Source organism: Podarcis liolepis, assembly GCF_965112155.1.
Source record: "Podarcis liolepis genome assembly, chromosome: 8".
NCBI classification, from domain to species: Eukaryota; Metazoa; Chordata; class Lepidosauria; order Squamata; family Lacertidae; genus Podarcis; species Podarcis liolepis.
Window position 1 is genome coordinate 82486111 of NC_139560.1, and position 20720 is coordinate 82506830.

A 20720-nucleotide genomic window follows, 5' to 3' on the forward strand; every position below is an offset into this window, starting at 1 on the left:
GTTAACCTCTTCCTTGCCGCGTTCTTCTCTAGAACCGTTTCCCTGGCTCTGGAGGTCCTCGGGGGTTCTTTGGGCAGTGAAGACACACACACACAGAATAAGACACCCCCCCCCCAATAAAAATTCCCTCAGCTCTGCTTTCCTTCCCTCAACGGAAAGCTTGCCCGTCCTATATAGGCCCGACGCGCCTCCTGAGGCCTTTCGCTGCCCCTCGGGCTGTGTCCCCGTCAGGCGAGAGCCGCGGCCTCCCGCGAAGCCCCTCCTCCCTCCGGCTCCACGGCCCACGCGGCGGCGGCGCCTCCTCCTCCTCCTCCGGGCCTGAGAAGCAGCGGGAAGGGAAGCCGCTTCCCCTCACGCCCGGCTGCCGCCGCTAGGGGCGCTCCGGAGGGCTCGGCGTCGGCCTGGAGGGCGGGAGGAGAGGGGTCGGCGGGCTGCGCGGCGCTGGGCCGGGCCGGGGCGAGGGAGCTGAGGGCCGGCCGCGCCCGCCCGGGCCATCGCGGGCTGCCGGCGAAGCCCCGCCATGCCTGCCGCGCCGCTGCCGCCCAAGGAGAGCAACCTCTTCAAGAGGGTCCTGGTGAGGAGAGAGGGCAGGGCCTTCCTCGGGGTGGAGTGGGGGGGTCGCCTGGGGGGGGGCAGCGCCCTCGTCGTCCTCGTCACCCCCCCCCCGCCTTCCTTCCCTTTGTGCGGCGCCCGCCCTGGAGCTGAGCCCCCCGACCCAGCCCTCCTTTCCGTCCCGGCACCTTTCCGGGCCTCCCCTCGGAAGGAGGAGGGACGCGGAGGCCTCTCTCGGCTCCCCTCCTTATTTACGGATAAGCTAAACAAGCTATAGCTTAGGGCCCCACTCCCTTGGGGCCCCCTCCAAAATATACTTTCACTATTAATAATACTTCTTAATTGTCTCTCACTAGTAATATACTTCTTCATAATTGTATTTCAGTTCAGCAATTACTTTGATAAAATACCTATTTTGTTATGTGCAAATGGCTATAGGTACCTATTAGGTCCATACATTACCATATAGCATACATTCAACAGTGACAATTTGCTGTTGGCAAAGGACAGCTGGACATATAAAGGGCCCCATTAGTAGCTTAGGGCCGCATCAAACCTAAATCCGGCCCTGGGCTCTCTCTCTCTCTTCCCCCCACGCCCTTCTGCTGTCAGTTGCAGGCAGCAGATCATTTGTGCATTTGGTTTGTTTTTTAAATTTGCCTGCTGGCCTTCCTCAGGAGGCCTCATCCTGCTCTCTCCCAGCCACCCACCCTGAATATCCCACGCTTCTCGCCCCTCGCTGGAGATCCCCCGTCCGGTCACGGCATGGCTTCATCAGGACCGAGGACACGGGAGAAGTGCAGGATTTGCTCCAGCTCCCCAGCTGGGACCGCCAGGGGCCTCCCCAAGGGAAGCCAGCTGGCAGGATCCGAGCCTCTTGTGTACAGAGCCCTGCCAGCCTGGCTGGTAGCCCAGAGAGCCCCTTCTTCCTCCATGAGTGGGGTTGAGCCCTCTTCGAAAGCCACCCAAGTTATGGTCATAACTGTTTGCAAAGGACCGCCTCCAACTCCACAACCCCATGAACACGACAGGGTTTAATTTTAAATGAGTATGCAATAGGATTATGCTGTCCAGCTGCAACCCCAGTAAAGCTGCATTAGACACAGCGGGGCTTGTTTCCCATTGAAGACCCTGAAAAGCTGCATCCCTTAAACTAGTTCCAGTGGGAATAAGTTCTGAATCAAACGAAGTGCAGGATCATGCTGCACTTCAGCAACTTTTTCACCTCCTCAGCCTCATTTTAAATCAGGTCCCCAGCCTCTGTTCTTAGCTCCCCCTGAAGCCCCAAACGTACAAAACCCTTTCAGTCGTTTTGGGGGAGTGGGTTGTGTTCAGAAGCCAACTTGCATTCTGCATGTTAACCATGCATGTCAGCTCCTCTTCTGCTTCCCCAACTTAGGAGGAGTTAGGGTCACCTGTGCCCATAACCTTCCTTTAGAAACAGGCACCCTGGGTTCTTGCAGCTTTCCTTCCCCACGAAGCGGTAGATATACCCTAGCAGTCAGTGTTCTGTCACTGCAGCATCTCTACACAAGCTTCAAAAGGAAGCGTACAAAACCAGTCATCACAATGTACTGGATGACCCAGGCACCAAGACAAAAATAAATCAGTAGGTATGGGGTGAAGGGGCTTCCACATGGTGTTCTGAAATGCTTCTGGAATCTTCTAAAAGACACTCATTTTTGGTAATTGACACCCCCCTTTTTTGTACTAATAAATTTCCATGTTAAACATGTGGGCAGTGTTTGATTATATATGAGCAGTCAAAAAGTTTTTTTTTTAATCTGTCTGATTCCAACCTTTGTAAAACTGCTTGGTTTTAATACTGTATTTTACTGGGAAAATGGGGAGAAGTGGAGTTTGTGTAGGTGTGGGTAACTTTTTTCACTTGGGATAATCTGCTGGGAGGTGCATAACATTGGTGAGCAGAGCCAGAGCAAATATGATTGGTAGACCTAGAGGCAAACAGTCTGGAATAAAAACCACCCTGCTACAAATCTCACCATGATTTCCGCAACTTAGAAACTCCAAGTCTATGGAGGCTTACTCAGAAGTAAGCCCCACTGGGTTTGATGGCATTTCTAACAAGAACATAGGAAAATTTAAATTCAACAGACAGTGGCTGTTGGAAAGCAAATTAAGCCAACTCTTTTCTGACTTGGGCGTGCTAAATGTGCACACAGAGACACACAGGCCTGGTTCGCATATTGCATAGCTGAAAACAGACTTGTTTAATTTGGATGTACTGTACACTGGTTCAAGCTACTGAGGAGTTCACTCCTTCCCCACTCCTGCTGCTGCATCACCAAGCAGCAAGCCAGAGTCTAGCTTGTGGTTCCTGAAGCTGGATTTGTGGTTTGTTTCCCTCTAAGCAAACCATGAGTGGTAACAAAGGTTTGTTCTTTGCATTCTGCTGATGGTTTGTTTGGAGGAAATAAACCACAGCTCCTGGTTTGAACATCACAGCAAGCCAGACACCTGACATGTTGCCCAGAGGTATGGCAGGAGCAGGGGAAGAGCAGAGTGAGAACTTTTATTGTTCACATAAAACCATTGCTTAACTATAACTTGTATGGCCCAGTTTGCCTGTCAAAACTCTTATTGGACACCTGGAGGCATTTAGCAAGGGGAGATGGCAGGTAAGGAAAAGGAAAAAAGTTAAGAACTATTCTCTCCCACTGCTGTTTTTAATTTTTGAAAATTACTGTCAATTTTCCTGTGTATATTTTTGATTGTGTTATATAGTTTGACCCTCAGAGATCTCATTAAAAGGCAATCTTGTCAGTGATTTTAAGTGCCACTGAAGAAGCTAATGGATTGTGATATTAAGTTAAGTAAGAGATTACTTTTTAAGATAGGTGTAACCTAATCTTATTTTTTTTCCCTTCCTAGAAATGTTATGAACAAAAACAGTACAAAAATGGACTCAAATTCTGTAAGATGATCCTTTCCAATCCAAAGTTTGCTGAGCATGGAGGTAAGTGCATTATTAATTTAATTTATTCATTTTCTTAAAGCAGGGGTGTCCAACAGGTTGATCGTGATCTAGTGGTCAATCCTCGGGTGGTTTTGTCTCCCTTTCCTTTCCGGTGGCAAAAGAGCATCCAGCTTGCCCCATCCTCCATTCACGCATGATTGCTAGAACGGAGTTTTCCCCTTTTTATTAAAGTTCAACATTTTTGTATGTATCCCCTCCCTAAAAAAAGCTCAACAACTTTGACCTGAACCTCCGCTCCCCCCAGTTTTTTATTCCAATCTCTTTGGAGTTGGACATTCCTGTCTTAAAGGATGCAAACTGTTTGTTTACCCAGCAGATATTGTTTTACACCATTTAAATGATACATTTTAAACTTTAAGTATCTTGAAATAATTTAAAACAAGCCTTTTCTTCTGAGCAGTGGTAGAAACTCAGCCACATAAGCTACCGTATTTTTTGCTCTATAAGACGCACCAGACCACAAGACGCACCTAATTTTTGGAGGAGGAAAACAAGAAGAAAAAATATTCTGAATCTCAGAAGCCAGAACAGCAAGAGGGATCGCTGCGCAGTGAAAGCAGCAATCCCTCTTGCTCTTCTGGCTTCTGTGATAGCTGCGCAGCCTGCATTCGCTCCATAAGACGCACATGCATTTCACCTTACTTTTTAGGAGGGAAAAAGTGAGTCTTATAGAGCAAAAAATATGGTAAGTGCCAAATGGCACCTTAAACCTAGGTTACGTTTGGCACAACAGACTGTCTAGTTGCCTTTTTTGGCAGTGACATTTCTTATTATTCCTTTTCTATACCAATTTATATTTTAAAGAAAAATCTCAAAGCGGTTTACAGCACATTAAAACATCAAATAAAACAATTCAGAATAAAACGACAAGAAATCTCCCGTGATCGGACGACTGGCTGGCATGCAGCAGCATTTTTTGAAGTGGGGGTGTGCAATAGCAGAAAACGCTGCAGCCTGCTAGCCAGATGGAGATGTCAGTCGCCAAACCTAGAGACGAGGCATTGTCACTTAGGCGAAATTGGATCTGCACCAGTTGCAAAATGTTCCTGGTGCCTGGGGAATTTCAGACACTGCTTCTGAGCAGAACCTTAGAGAATTCAGTCTTGGTCTGGTGTACATGTACAGAAAAATGAGGTGGTAAGGTGAATTGTTCCATTTCAAACTGCAGGTGGTAGATCACATTTTGAATGCTCCTATATCTATAAATAAGTAGAAATCTAGCAAAATTGGGAATTAGCTGAACTACAGCCTTTTTTCTCACATGCTAGATGTTTCTTGCACAGCTTGTGTGTTTGTGTATTTTAATATGGGAGCATCCTCACCAGAAGTCTGAAAGCTCATTACAATACAAAACCTGTTCCCTTTTGTGATAGTCTTTGTTTTGTTTTATACTGGTACAGTCTGTATCCTGAACTGTTACACTTTCTCCTACCACTCTGTTCTGAAGGTGTAGAGATCAGAACTCTCTGGTTTCTGGAAATGAATGCATGTTCCATGATAGTTGTTGGTCATAGGTTATTATTGAGTTAAGCTTGAATAATTTCACTTCGATTTACTCTGATTCAGAGCTGCTTTGTTTGGGGAGTGGGGCGGTGTTTTCTCCTTCCATTCTGCAGAGCAAGAGCAGGATGATGTACACATTCTTCTGTGTGCTCTAGACTTAGCTGCCCCACCCCACAAAATAGTGAATGAGAAGCTTTTGTGGATGTGTGGGATGGTGAGAATCCATACCTGTGTTTGCATCCATGTATTCCCAAGAGGTGCTTGGATTATTATTATTATTATTAGATGGGGACGGTGAAACTTATCACACGTGTGTTGCTTAAACTTGATTCTTAAATTATAAAATATTTTTTACAGAAACTTTGGCTATGAAAGGACTGACATTGAATTGTTTAGGGAAGAAAGAAGAAGCATATGCATTTGTTCGCAAAGGCCTTCGTAATGATGTAAAAAGTCATGTGTGTATCCTTTCAAATAGTACACCAATTTCAATTTTTCCTAATAGTTCTGAAATCCTCTTTCTCTACCCCTCTCAATTATTATCCAGTGAATACTTTGTTATGTAACAAATTTGAGCATTTTATATTTAAATGTATAGATTAGGCCATTAGATATTGTCTAACATACCTGTGGCTAACCTGTGACCATCTAGATATTGTTGGGACTCCAACTCCCTGCCAACCATCAGGGATAATGGGAATTCTAGTCCCACAACAACTGGTGGGTCATAGATGAGCCACTCCTGGTCTAACAACTTAATTTGATATGTAATCTGTTAAATTTAGGAAATTCTAAAGTGCAGGTTATTAGTCATAACACTGGATTCCTGGGTACTTACTGCAGGTCAGCACAAAACGTTTGATGTTTACTATGCCATTCTGTTTCTGCAGGGATGGGCGACCCTTTTGTTTTGGCAGGCCGGATCCTGTGGACTCCTGCCCTAGACACCAGCCTTATAGGTTAGGCTGGAAGAGCCACTGCCTGAGGTTATTCAGTGAGTTTCATGGTGGAGTGGAAATTTGAACGCAGGTTTTTCCAGTGATGCTTGTTTTTAGCAGGGGTGGAAATCTCCAGCCTGTGGGCCTAGTTAGCCCACTAAGCCTCAGAGGTTTGCTCCCCAGGCTGTTTTCTCTTTCCTGGGCCTGATGTAACAATATATGGCACTGGGCACAGGAAAGTCCAGGCCTCAAATAAAGGAAGAATTCTGAGCACCCGCAAAGCATGCTTCTGATTCTTCCTTTACAGATGCTTCTTGAACTTTGAATTACTTGACATCCTGTAACGTCAGGGGATGGAAAGGTGGTTGAAGCCACCTACCTGCTCACATGGTTTGCAGAGCCCGGGCCAGTTCTGGACCTGCCCATAGGGACTTCCCACCCCTGACCTACAGCCGACTTTTGAGGGTACAAAACTGTCAAAGGAACTTGCAAACAACATCAGTGCCTATTAAAACACGCCCAGATTACTAAACCAGGGAGGGGGGTCCTTCCCCCAGGGCCCATGGCAGCCAATGACTCTGTGGCAGAGAAAACCTTCCAGCTGGAGCAGGAGGGGCCAGGTTGCTGGCGTCTCCTCTGTCCTGCTTAGCCTTCCCCTCCTGGCTTTCTGTTCACAGAGCAGTTGTCAAGATCTTCCTTCATATCATGCTTCTGTCCTTCTGACATGCAACTGCTTCATCTTCTCAGCTGCTTAGCCTCCTTGAATTTGAGTCTTTCTGCAGAATAAAAAATAAAAAATTGTAATTTGTAATCTGACATGCAGCTGCTTCATCTTCTCAGCTGCTTAGCCTCCTTGAATTTGAGCCATTCTGCAGAAAGGCAGGTAGCAAAAACAATCAAAATAATTTTAAGGAAAATAATATGTTTTGTCCATACATCACCTCAGCCTCATGGTCTAAACAAGTAATAGGCTATTTTGTGAAAATGAAGAATACCTAATAGCACATGATTTCCTCCTCCCTTGGTTTATGGCACCAGAGTATCCAATGGCGTAGTCATATACAAACTTGGCATGGGAGCAAAACCTTATCTTTACCTTTGGGCTCCAGTTCATCTAGACCTTTGTCTAGCAGTGTCCAGAAGAGTTACATCACCACTGTATTATGGAAGATTTTTCATGAGGAATAAGCTCTCACTAGGATTGGGAAATACTTCAGTTTTCTAGGTGCCAGGATGTCTTGATTCCCAGACAACTGAGCACTTTGGACTTATTTAACCCAAGGAACTTCTCCACAATTCGAAGTGCTATGATAAAATGGCAATTTAACATTTAACTGGCAGATGTGCAACTATACCATTAATGCTGAATGCCTGCGCAAAAACATCGTTCACATCAAAGTGCTATTAAATGCCACATCATATTGCTAACTCCTGCATTGTATTTTGTATTTGAAATCGCTCCTATGGCTAACAAAAAAATCCTTCGTTATAATTTGTCTTAGATCATGCTCTTAAGTTGAGATAAATGAATAACACTCATTTATGAATCCTTTCAGGACTATAAACATTTGTCTTCAACTCCCCATCCCCCCACCCCCAAAACCAGTGCATTTCCTTAACTCTGTTAGGTTGGCATGTTTATGGACTCCTGCAGCGCTCTGATAAAAAATATGATGAAGCTATTAAGTGCTATCGAAATGCTCTGAAATTAGACAAAGACAATCTACAAATTCTGAGAGATCTCTCACTGTTGCAGATCCAAATGAGGGATCTTGAAGGCTACAGAGTAAGTAATTCCTCCACCTTTTGTGTTGAGCTTAACTGAAAACTTGCAAAGTGCTCTCTGAATATTTACTAGAGTTGAGAGGAGCATTTGAGTTTAATTAGGTTGGGGAAATGGACATGCCAATGTTATCTGGGCACCATCTTATCGGTATATGATTTATTTGCCATGTTCAAAACCACCATTGTGCAGAACAATTGGGGGGGGGACTTTACAAAATTGTAGCACACGGCAAAATGGAAAACCGTTCTTGATGTAGTACCTTCCATTGCTACTTGCAACACTATTCTTTAATTCTGGAGGAGTGGCAGTGACAGTGGCAAATTGTAAATTTGCTTGCTAGTAAACATAGTTAAGGTCAGAGGTTGGGCTGCAATTATAAGTATTTAACAAGAAGCCCAGCTGAGCTTTTCTAGTTTTCTTTGCTGTTAAGTCTTCATCCTTTTTTTCATTAAACAGAATCCTTTTGCACTAATTAATTATTTGGTAGATTATATTTATATTCATTTTCTCTTTAAAGGAGACCAGGTATCAGCTGCTGCAGCTGCGGCCCACGCAGAGGGCTTCTTGGATTGGATATGCAATTGCGTATCATTTGCTAAAAGATTATGATATGGCCTTAAAATTACTGGAAGAGTTTAGAAAAACTCAGCAGGTAAGATCTTTTAAAAATGTCAATTATTGTACACAGTTAAGAATCTGAGTAAGTGTACTGTAGTCAGAATGATTACTTATTTTCTGTTTTTCTATCCATTGTTCGAAAGAATTACAACTTTGGGACATAAAGCAAAGAAGATGTGCCATTGTTTTATGAAATGTTTCCATTTATTGTACAGTCAGTATCAAATTCCTTATAGCCTCAGTTATGTTAGTGGAATGATAAGCTAATCAAGTACCAGAGATTGTGATACATTATACACCTGAAATTAAAAAATAGGATGCCATGGGCAACGCACACAGGTGGTTCAACATACGCAAGTCTTTGTACTTTGTCCTTGGTGGAATACCAGAAGAGTATTGTGAGTTGTCTGTAAAGCTGTCATTCTTGTTGGGTGGATCAAATTTGATCTCTACAGGTCCCTCTAATAATTTTGTTGTCAATTTGAAATAAGACTTTTCTGTGAAGAAGCTAAATTTAAATGGAAACCATTAAGCCACGATATCATGAAGAATTGACAAATGGTGTTGTCAGGTAGCACACAAATTCAGTTCAAAGCATCTGTTTATAATTTATGCTGGTGGGTGGAATTATTCACTTCCTGAATCATATACAGTGGTACCTTGGTACTCGGAACGGCTTGGCTCCTGTACAAATCGGCTCCCGAATGCTGCAAACCTGGAAGTGTTCCGGTTTCTGAATGTTTTTCGGAAGCCAAATGTTCGACGTTGCTTCCATGGCTTCCGACTGAGTGCAGGAAGCTCCTGCAGCCAATTGGAAGACGCGCCTTGATTTTTGAACGGTTTCGGGAGTCAAACAAACTTCCGGAACGGATTATGTTCGAGAACTGAGGTGCCACTGTAAATGCTTTTTTTTTTAACCTCTGGAATAATATGAACCTGGAACATTGTGGCATTTTTGGTACTTCAGTGAGGGATAACGCTATCAAAATACTTCGTTTTGGGGTTTTATATACCTGGGTTCAAAATACAGGTCCCCCATTTATAATGCATGGCAGCAGGAGACTTGTTTCTCCTCTTGCTGCATCTCTTTTTAAAATTGGAAAGCGTGTATGCATGAAGTATGAATAGTACAGTATAGATGTACTTTGATACCAGAGTAAAAAATGTATCCTAAGAAAAGAAGCAAATATGAATGTCAATAGTTGAGAGGATAATTGAGGAGATCAACTTATTGCTTTGTCATTTTTCAAGGCAAGAATTCTTTTAAATGACTGTTCATTTCCAAGTTCTAATTCAACTATCCAGTGTCCCTTTATTAACCAAAAAAGAACTTTTGTGAAGTTAGTCTTCTGGGGCAGATGAAATGTTAACTCTTCTGTTATTTTCCAGATCCCTCCTAATAAAATAGACTATGAATATAGTGAATTAATACTGTACCAGAATCAAGTTATGAGAGAGGCAGATCTGTTTCAAGAATCTCTGGAACACATAGAAACTTACGAGAGGCAAATATGTGACAAGCTCATGATAGATGAAATAAAAGGTAATACTTTTTTTTCCTTTTCACATGCTTAAAATATTCCTTCACGTGAATCTTGGTCTGTGAGGTGGTTCAGTCTAGGGAGCTGTGGACCATTAAACCTAGAGGAAGATCACATTTCCCCCTTGTCATTAAGCGTTTTTGGGGGGACTCTGTGTGCGTAATATAAACATCACACAGACATGCTTGCACACACTGTGCAGACACATGCCAGTCCATAAACATTTGTCTGAAATGTTCAAACAGTTTAAAGGAAATAATTGTTTATTATTTTGTATGTTTATTTTTGTATGTTGTGTAGGTCTTGTATGTTGTATGTTTATATCCTAAAAATTTTCAATAAATATCTTTTTAAAAAATAAAATAAAGGAAAGGCTACTCTAGATTAAAAAGATAACCTATAGCGCCCATCCCTGTCTGCTTCATCATGCCCAGGGCTCCCATTCCATCACCGCGAGGGCTCCCACAGCAGGCTGTCACCAGAGAGCCAACATGGTGTAGAGAGCCAGTGTGGTGTAGTGGTTAAGAGCAGTCGACTCGTAATCTGGTGAACCGGGTTCGATTCCCTGATCCTCCGCATGCAGCTGCTGGGTGACCTTGGGCCAGTCACACTTCTCTGAAGTCTCTCAGCCCCACTCACCTCACAGAGTGTTTGTTGTGGGGGAGGAAGGGAAAGGAGAATGTTAGCCGCTTTGCGACTCCTTAGGGTAGTGATAAAGCGGGATATCAAATCCAAACTCTTCTTCTTCACCAAACTGCCTGGTGAGCTTGAAAGGCAAGCTGAGCACCACCACCATCCTTTTGTATTTTTTAAATTTATCTAACAGAATTTATTTATCTCTTGATGGCAAGAAAACCTCTTAAGCAGTTCTTGTTTTCAAGAAAAACAGGTGCCATGAAATCATTACAGTAAGTCGCTGGGTGACTCAGGGCAGCGCTGAACAGATGCAGCAAGACCTATCTCATTATCCTAACCAGAATGCTCATTCCATATCACATCAGCACTGCCCATGCTGGGTAGAAACTGATGTGGGAGAGTATTATGATCAGGGGCAGATGCGGGATGTTGCTGCTGCACAGTTTCTGAGCAGCTTTCTGCAGAGTAGTCAGTGTCATCATCACTGTGGCTAACTGGCTCTTTCAGGCTTCCAGAGTTGAAGACTTCACCTTCCACCTGTAGGCTGTTTCCCTTAACTAAATCTGGTTTGCGATTTTATTACTACTTTAGGAGAAATGTTGTTGAAGTTGGGAAGATTGAAAGAAGCTTCTGAAGTCTATAAAGAGCTTATTGATCGGAATGCAGAAAATTGGTGTTACTATGAAGGCTTGGAGAAAGCTCTACAGCCACGTAAGTGGTGTAGTTATAAACTTGGCTTGCACTTTTTTTATTAAGCAATTGGTGTTTTGTTAAGTTCAGAAATCAGAATCCTTGGAACCCTAGACCTTGGAAAGAAGATGTGTATTTGAATTTCATTGTCCATCATAATTTCCAGTGTTTTATCTACTTATAAGCCTATCTGTACTCAGAACCATGAATCATTACCAGGGACTGCTTCATATGGAGGAGCTTAAAGAGTGAGCTAAATGGCTATGTTCCTTACTGAAGTGATAAGCTTACAGCTTTTTAGCTACTTGTTTTTTTAAGCTACTTCAGTGTACAGAAACCCATCACCCTGAGATTAAGAGTCTCGTGCTGTGCCAACTGAGCTGCATCAGAAGTATAGCTCAAAATACTGTCCTTGGAAAAATGCTGCCAGAGAAATGATGGTATACAAATGGAAGAACTACCTATAATTACCGTATTTTTTGCTCTATAAGACTCACTTTTCCTCTCCTAAAAAGTAAGGGGAAATGTGTGTGCGTCTTATGGAGCGAGTGCAGGTTGCGCAGCTATCCCAGAAGCCAGAACAGCAAGAGGGATTGCTGCTTTCACTGCGCAGTGATCCCTCTTGCTGTTCTGGCTTCTGAGATTCAGAATATTTTTTTTCTTGTTTTCCTACTCCAAAAACTAGGTGCGTCTTCTGGTCTGGTGCGTCTTATAGAGCGAAAAATACGGTACTAAATTTACTCTTAAATGTGCTTCACTGCACTATGCATAACTATTACATTACAACATTTATAATGAAATTTCAATGCTATGCACCCATTTACTGCTATTTACACTCAACGGCTTCAATGGAGTTAAGCACAGTCAAAGGATGGCAGCCTTTTAAAGATTATATTTTAACCTTTATAACAATGCTACTTTTTTAAGGTGCTCATAGAATTGCTTCCTCCCCCATGGTAAGTTCTGAAGCTCCAACATGTGATTTCAGAACTGAGGATTTATGTACCGCAGTTTGACTTTTGACATTGTTGAAATATTTTGCAACATGGTTGCACCACAAAATTGTTTGGGTTTTTTTTAATGCATCCGCACACACACACACACACACACAGTATATTTCTGTCTTTCATTAGCTGTTCTCTTTCATCATACTGAAAACTGCTTTTCAACCTGTTCTATATAAAAAAATGCAGTTTGAGACGTTCACCAAGGGCTTCTGTTGAAGAGAACAAGATAAAATTCCTACTAGTGTAGTTTTCCATATTGCATATAGGCACACTTGTGATTTAAACCAGATGCTTATAACATACAAAGACTCAAACTGTACATTTATTATCTACCAATAGGCTCTTTAGATGAGAGACTAGAAATGTATGAAGAAATCAGCAAGCAACATCCAAGAGCGGTTTCACCTAGAAGATTACCTTTAAACTTTGTCACAGGTAACATTGCATATTTCTTTAGTACCTTTAGAACTAAACCATTGGTCCAACATACCAGCAGCATGCAAAGTCAAAACATTGTGAAACTCAGCGCTGCAGCAGAACGACTGTGAAAGAGCAGAGCAACTGCGATTCCCGCCCCCCCCCCCCCGGAGCTTGGCTTAGGGTGACAGGCCAATAACTGCTAATACAAAAGGCAAAGGGAGATTTTTTTGTGTGGAGGGCAAAATTGTGTGCTTAGCACAAGTACAGTGGTACCTCGGGTTAGGAACTTAATTCGTTCTGGAGGTCTGTTCTTAACCTAAAACTGTTCTTAACCTGAAACTGTTCTTAACCTGAAGCACCACTTTAGCTAATGGGGCCTCCTGCTGCCGCTGCGCCACCCGAGGTACTATTAACCCGAGGTACTATTTCTGGGTTAGCGGAGTCTGTAACCTGAAGCATCTGTAATCCGAGGTACCACTGTACTAGAGCAAGACAGGAATCCCCTCTTTTCATTGCAACCTGCTGTGTCCCCCCAAAATGTTGCTGCTGTGGGTTGAAAGATACAGAACAGGACGGGATTCAGCACAGAAGGCTGCACCACATCGTAAAGGATTGGTGAAAGTGCTTGAGCTAGTGGAAGCATGTCCACTAGCACAGAGCCACCATTTGGCCCTGTCAGATGGTTCTGTCAAATGCTGGTCACAAAACAGCTGACTTTCTTTCTTTCTAATGTACAGTGGTGCCCCGCAAGGCGAATGCCTCGCAAGACGGAAAACCCACTAGACGAAAGGGTTTTCTGTTTTTGAGCTGCTTCGCAAGACGATTTTCCCTATGGGAAAATCTTGCAAATGTCTTGCAAGTGTTCCGATTTTTTTTCGCTTTCCCCCCCTTTTCTAAGCCGCTAAGCCGCTAATAGCCTTTTAGCCGCTAATCCGCTAAACCTTTAATAGCTGCTAAGCCTTTAATAGCCGCTTAACTGCTAATAGTGCTAATCCGCTAAGCTGCTAATAGGGTTGCTTCGCAAGACGAAAAAACCGCTAGACAAAGAGGCTCGCGGAACGGATTAATTTCGTCTTGCGAGGCACCACTGTACACACATTCAGATGCTTCCTGTATTAGCATAGCACACTCATCCTTTATTGCTGTTACAAACAGCAGTAACGGCCACTAATTGTAAGGGTTCAGATATCTTCCTTAAGTCATTTTTTAAGGACTCCGTCGTTAAAACGTCATTCTGCACTCACTGAACTCCTTGGATATGTCATAGGTTCAGTTAAAGAATGTGCTATGTGTGTTTTTTTAAAACAACAACAGCAACCCAGTATCCTGGCAGGCTGAAAAGGCTGAATTTGTGTATAAATTATGCAAATTAGAAAAATTATTCAAAACATTCAAATTTGCTCAAAAAAAGACCAGGTACAAGTATTTCTATCGAAGCAGAAAAACTTTTTAATTTCAAATTACAAGTAGATCACTGTTCTTACCAGCATCTTTCAGGTTTTAATATACAATTTATAAAAACTATAACATGAGCCGAAATCAGTAGTGCAACACTAAGTAATAAGAATATAACCCAATGCAATTTTGTTTCTAGGTGAAAAATTTAGAGAACTAATGGATAAATTCCTGCGGGTTAACTTCAGTAAAGGCTGCCCACCCTTGTTTACCACTTTGAAATCTTTGTATTACAGTAAAGAAAAGGTAAAACTCCAATTTATTCAGTTTTCATACAGCTTTGTGTGTCTTAAGGATAATTTACCAGTTACAGTCACTTTTCCTTTCCATTTCTCATGCCATGGTAAACTGTAGCAAATGGTTAAGATTATTAATAAGAAGAGTATTTCACTCCTTCCCACTCTCGCTGGGTGGGAGGAAACAAGCTGTGACCCTTGACTTTTGCCTGAAGCAGGGATCATGGGTTGTTTCACTCCCAACAAATCATGGTCTGTGGCCAAGTTTGTACTTGGCTTATTGATCATGGTTTGTTGGAACAAAGCAAAGTTTCCTGGTAAGAGGAAGCCAGGGATCTAAGCAAGGGAGAACTGAGTCTATGTAAAGCTGTGTTTAAATTTCATTCATCTGCCATAACCACCTGAAAATTTGATTTCACATAAAACTTGCTATAGTCTTGTTTATCTACCCTGCTACAATTTTCTATTTTACTTGCTTACTTGAAAGTATATTCTATTGAAGCCAAAAGGTGCCTACTTGCGAAATGTGCATAGAATTGCAGCCTAGAGATCTAGATGCAGTTTCTGTTGCTCACACATTGTTGACATGCCGTTATGATTTTCTAAACTTTAAGACTTTATATATTTCCAATCTATGTCCTCATAGCGAAGGAATAGTACAAAGGACAATAAAATGATTCTGAAGTCTTCATTTTCAGTAGAAAAAATGATATAAAAACGGAAAGAAACTATTGTCTAATGCATTTAATAACTCTTTGTGGAATTATGTCTTTTAACATAAACTATAACATAATCTCTAATGTTAACTTAAATATGTGGATAGTGTCATGCAATAACAGTTTAAAGGTTATTTTAAAAACATTTTCACAATTTCAGTAGCCGTATATAAAAAAAAAACTTCAGCGGGGTGGGGGTGGGTGTATAAAGGTAAATACTCCTGTTATTCTTGCAGTAACATTAACATTAGTTAATATCACTCTTCATCTTCAGGTGAAATGGCTGGCTGTTAAATAGTCAGGGAAGCCATGACTTCCTGACTCTTTTGGAAGATGGGACTCAGAAAGCCACCTGTTGTGTGGTGTGTACACATTGTTATGAATGGGAATTCCTAAAGTAGGATATTTATGCCAAAATAAGGAGCTGCCGTTGATTTATTGTACTGTCTTTAGGAAGCTATCCTGTTTTCTGAGTGGACATTTATCTATATAGACAGCAGTTGATCAGGACCTTGGAAGAAGTCAGCTGGATGGCATTTAAATTGAAGATGGGTTTGGAAAGTTGAAGTTGATGGATATTTTGTGGGGTTTGGCCTTGTCATCTTGACACAATAAGATATAAAAATAGAGGATTAATGTTTGTTTTGTGAAAAGCGTTTTCAAAGAATTTTAGGTGGCGATTTTGTTCCCAGATAGATGCAAAACCTTAGCTGTAAGAGCAGAGGCTCTTTTTTCATTTCATAATTTACACATAGAGCAGTGTCTAGTGTGCAGACAGACATAATTTGCACAGTAGGATTTCCCCTTTTCTTGCTCATACACACACAGAAATCTGCCCTGCAAGATCTCCCAACCCTCAGGCATAGCTTTTTGGAGCAGTAGAGAGCATAAGGCATCACCACATACCTGACCTCCCTTCAGATAAGTTACTGCTGCACACCTGGAGGAGGGGCAAGGCCAGTGTAGTGGCAGAGGCACTCGGGTGCTGGTGATGCATTAACCATGTGCTGACCTGACTGCCATGTCTCCCCTCTCCCATCTCAGGATGTGGCAGCAGGTTGGCCAGAGGGCGGTCAGGTAAGCGGTGCAGCCCCACAGCGCCATCCACTTTGGTTTGGAGGTAGGAGGGAAATTCCCATACTGCAAGTCTTTTCCGCTTGTGAGTGGCGGTCACCTGTAGAAAATGGAACAGGTTGTGTTCCCTGGAGTATGTTTATAACATAAAATACATTGTGTAGTTGTTTGTGCAGATGGGTGCTATTCTATCTGCCCTGCTCATGGATGCCCATAGCCCCGTTGTCTTTCAACAACTTTGTAAGTTGTGCCACTGGAGATGTCTGCATCTCCAGGTTGGGTTACTGCAATCACCCTAGGGCTGCAGCATCTGAAGGACTGCTTCCTCGTCTTATGAGTCTGCCCCTTCCTTGGCCCTTGCATCAGTTAGAAAGCCGCATCTTGGAGGAGGAGGGCTGTGCATAGCATTGATTTCCTGCTCATTGTCAAATTCAAATTCAAAATCCTTTATTAGGCATAGCACACCACACATTAACAAACAAACATCATATACAGACTGTATAAAATACGGACTCAGCGAACACAATTTATCCCAGACCTATTCTTAACTCCAGGAAATAAATCGATGTACATAGATAATATAATACAACACAGCAACATCACCTACCATTAAAAACCACTAAGTCTCTTTATCATGACCCATTCTCTCTTCATGGACAGCACTTAAAAATTCAGCCGCTATTAAAGTAATTTGGTCATCGCTGTCCGCCAGCAGGTCCTGAACAGTTGGTTGTGTAAAAATCTGTCTATTCAATTTTAGGGCCTCAAATAATTGTTTTCTGGCATGACTGCCAAAATCACAGGAAAAGAATATATGCTCTAGAGTATCGGGTTCCTGTTTTCTGCATTTACAGAGACGCTCTGATTCTGGGATAGCTAAGTATCTTCCTCTCACTACCACCGAGGGAAACATGTTAAATCTGGCCAACATAAACAGCCTATGCGATTCATGTTTCTTCAGATTTGTCATGTATCCCTTTTGGAAATCTCTACACAAAGGGAGATTTAAGTGGATAGGAGAGCAGGTGCTGTGCTTTGCAACCTCAAGCATGGCGAGAACACTTTTTTCTGTGAGAGTCTTCCTGATAATCCTGCTCATTGTATCAATCGCAAAAAAGCTTCACAAACACTCTTCAGAATTCTAGCAGTCATTCCTTCAGAGTGAAATACGAAGGGAGGACTGTAAAATAAGTCAACATCAAGGTCTACGTCAAATGTGTTGCAGGTGTGTTGATTCCATTGAAGCTCAACATCATGTGTCCTCTTTGAGTAACTTAAAACATGGAGAGGCTGTGAGGAAGTAATGCATGAGGGAATGACTGGCTGGAAGAAACAGCAGAAGTCTCAGAAAGTTTACTCAGGAAGGTAGGCTGACTCCCCCTGAAGACTTTTCTTTTGCCCTCGTAGGAAGGCTGGCTTTGTGCCTGATAGGAAATAATGGGGGCTTGAGGAAAGCTGTGGTAGCTGCAGAAGAAAGAGTCTCTTCCACAGGCAGAACAGAGGGAGAAAATCATTCTGTCTGACAGGATGAAACGTTTGCACAGGCAGAATCTTTAGCATAGTGAGATTTCACCCTGTATTCCACCACCTGCTTCCAGTCTTCAGGAGGAATCATTGTTTTTATAGCAAAAACAGCACCACAGCCACACAAATGGGAGGAATCAGAAGAAAGAAAGAAAGAAAGAAAGAAAGAAAGAAAGAAAGAAAGAAAGAAAGAAAGAAAATTAAATTTCCACGAGTGTGTTCAGATAGACTGGGCAGGACAGAGAGTTACTGTGGAAGTAAGGGGGCTGGTCTGCAAAGTTGCTCACTTTGCAGCCAGCACAAGCCGCATTTGGGTTGTGAAGGCCAAACAACTGTTGGCTGTGTGGTGGGCGAGGCAGCAGCAGAAAAATAGGACAGAGGGTACGAAATGGGGAAGAGGTGAGTGAAGAAAGCAGCAATGGAGAAAATGAAGACGGAGGAAGAAGGAAAGAAAATAGCAAAGAGGAAGAAGGGACAGCGAGAAAACGGGAACTGAAGTGAATATAGTGAGACTTGCAGAAAGGGAAACTACAACTTGAGAAGAGTATGGGGTTGTTTGGGACATACCAGGGATCTGTAACGTTTCACTTTTCCTTGCCTGTTTGGCAGCTGTGTATACCGCCTAAACAGCTAGGAGGAGCTCCTCAGTGTTCCTCCTTGCCAGGCCTAGCTTGGGAATCCATCCCTCTAACCTCTATGGCAAACCTCACGGATTGAGAAAAAGCTACTGGGGCCAGGAGGAGCCAAAGTTCACTTTTTCCACCTTACGGAGTCCACGCATGCAGCTTGGGTGGCTCCTTTTCTTAACATCTGCTTAATTTTGCTTGGTACCTCTCCCCCTTGCCTTCCTTTGAATCCTCACTCCCTTCCGGTCCTGCCAGCTCAGACTGTCAGCCCTAGAGTCACAAGATGGGCCTTTCCCCTCTGGTTACAATATTCCCATGTGCTTCCCTGCAGGAGAGGATTATACCATGCTAGGTGCACTTGTGAACGGGGCCATACTTGAGTCACTGCTCCTGTGCCAAGTGCTAAATGAAATCAGTGGAGTCCCGCCAGAGCTTGTTTACATAATCAAGGATTCAGAGGTGACTCTTATGGGATAAGTTGTCATCCACAAACAAAAATTCAGGTTGTTTCCAGTGCACCTTCTTGATCTTGAGCTGTTCACTGTGTCACTGTATTTTTCAGGGGGTCTGTCTCATTTGTCAGAGATAACAAGGGACATACCTCGAAAAGATAAACCTGTGATCTCTGATTCTGTTAACAATGATTGATTCAGTCTTCAGTTGTCAATCTCCATTTCACCCCTTGAGCACTAGATTAACCGCATAGGCTGTTGAAGCAGAAAAGGGGATCATGTTCTAAAAAGCAAAGCAAAAACAAGCTTATCAGTGCTCTTTTGAGTGTTTCATTGAGCGTACCCTTAGCAAGGATGCACAATCCTCAGTGAAATGAGTTATGGTATTTTTCTCCTGTGTGTGTGTGTGTGTGTGTGTGTGTGTGTGAGAGAGAGAGAGAGAGAGAGAGAGAGAGAGAGAGAATGAGAGAATGAGAGAATGAGAATGAGGAGGCATATTGTGTAGGGACCTATGGAGAAAGGGCTTGGCTACTTATTTATATCAAATCAGAATGCAAAATGAGCCACGTTCCCCCCTTGCTTCATGGCAGGTGGACACTTTAGCACATCGCACACCAGCAGAATTAAATGCATGCGTTTGGATAGAGTGTGAGGTTTTCCCTAGCACAGCAGGGAAGACCTTTTAGTTTGATTCAGTAGGGCTGTGCTATACTATCCCATGTCCTTGTGGCCAACCTCTCTCTGTTTCTGTGGAGGCTTCTCTTTCATTCATGAGTCTTGCAGATACCAGGGTGATGCACTTGTCCACGTGATTTCTTGTTTGGAGGTTCCCCTACACCAAACTGTGCTTGCTGGATCCAAACCAGTATCTGAAATGCGGATACTTTGAAATGAGCAGACCCTCACCCCGCCAGGTGAATTTCTGAGATGGTGTAAGGCAGACTTTCAACACAGCAGTTGGAATGGTTATGGGCATTCTGTGATGATTAGCTTCATCACTGAAAATGAACACTCACATTATCCAATATACTAATCTTGTGCTGATCCTTATGTTGCCAGAATGGCGTTGTCCACACTCCAAGGGGAGGTGTCAGCAGGTTCAGGGGAGACCCAATGTTTGTAGAAATCTGAAAATAAAACTTTAATAAAAACAGTAACCCTAAGGAGTGGGTGACCAAAAACATTCCAGTGGGGAGTGAGCACTCTTTTAAGTGTCTGTTTCCAGGTGAGGGGAGAGAACAGAAAACTGGGAGGGGGAAATGAAGTGTTGCTGGTTATTAGGGACCCCAAACAGAAGCATTCCACTCTTCAACACTTGGTTGCTCATCCCGCTTGATCTGTATAAATTCAAACACGAAATGGGCCATTAAGCTATGGATTTCTCAGAAGTCTCTGGTTAGCAATTGGGGTAAGCATAATGCTGGGCTAGATGGAGGCTGCTTTAGTATCTAACCCCAAGCCATGGTTGCTTTAACTATGTGTTGTTCAATAGGCCACAAGTCATCTCACAGACAAATCATATCTTGTTTCTCTGAAGCTTGGTTTGTTTTTATATCTCTGTTGCTTTGGAAGAGTCTGGGGCAGACAAACTATGGTTAAGCAGAGATGCTGGGCTCTGACGGAACACCAAGCCATGGTTAAAATAATCCATCAACAATCGCAGTCCCTTCCAACTCTACCGTTCTATTATTCTATGTATCCATGGCTTCACATTGTAGCTTGTTGCCAGAAAACAAACAATGGTTAATCTTCTGAATTAGAATAGCTAAACAGACCATGGATTGGAGTTATTTGTGAACCAGGCCAACCCACTGATGGGATCCAGCAGTTTGTTCTTATGTAGCGTCACCCACTTTCCCACAGAAACCCCATCTCTTTTGTGCTCTGATAGCAAAAGTAGATACTGATTGGTTAACAGTTTTAAAAACCATGGGGGGGGGGAATAGGC

At 42.8% G+C, this 20720-nt stretch overlaps 1 protein-coding gene across 2 annotated transcripts in view; it reads left to right on the forward strand.

The window, feature by feature from the left end:
* Positions 1–411: 411 nt before the first annotated feature.
* Positions 412–20720, forward strand: part of NAA16 (N-alpha-acetyltransferase 16, NatA auxiliary subunit) — a 35027-nt gene continuing 14718 nt past the window's right edge. The window contains exons 1-10 of one of the 2 annotated variants that reach the window (XM_083519178.1): positions 418–574; positions 3445–3529; positions 5411–5515; positions 7620–7777; positions 8295–8429; positions 9785–9938; positions 11164–11283; positions 12609–12704; positions 14284–14390; positions 15371–15732. In XM_083519178.1, the coding sequence (XP_083375304.1) occupies positions 521–574; positions 3445–3529; positions 5411–5515; positions 7620–7777; positions 8295–8429; positions 9785–9938; positions 11164–11283; positions 12609–12704; positions 14284–14390; positions 15371–15394 (1038 nt within the window). In that variant the 5' untranslated portion in view covers positions 418–520 and the 3' untranslated portion in view covers positions 15395–15732. Of the gene's footprint in view, positions 575–3444; positions 3530–5410; positions 5516–7619; positions 7778–8294; positions 8430–9784; positions 9939–11163; positions 11284–12608; positions 12705–14283; positions 14391–15370; positions 15733–20720 lie in introns of those variants that run through there. The other variant, XM_083519177.1, reaches the window with a different exon arrangement.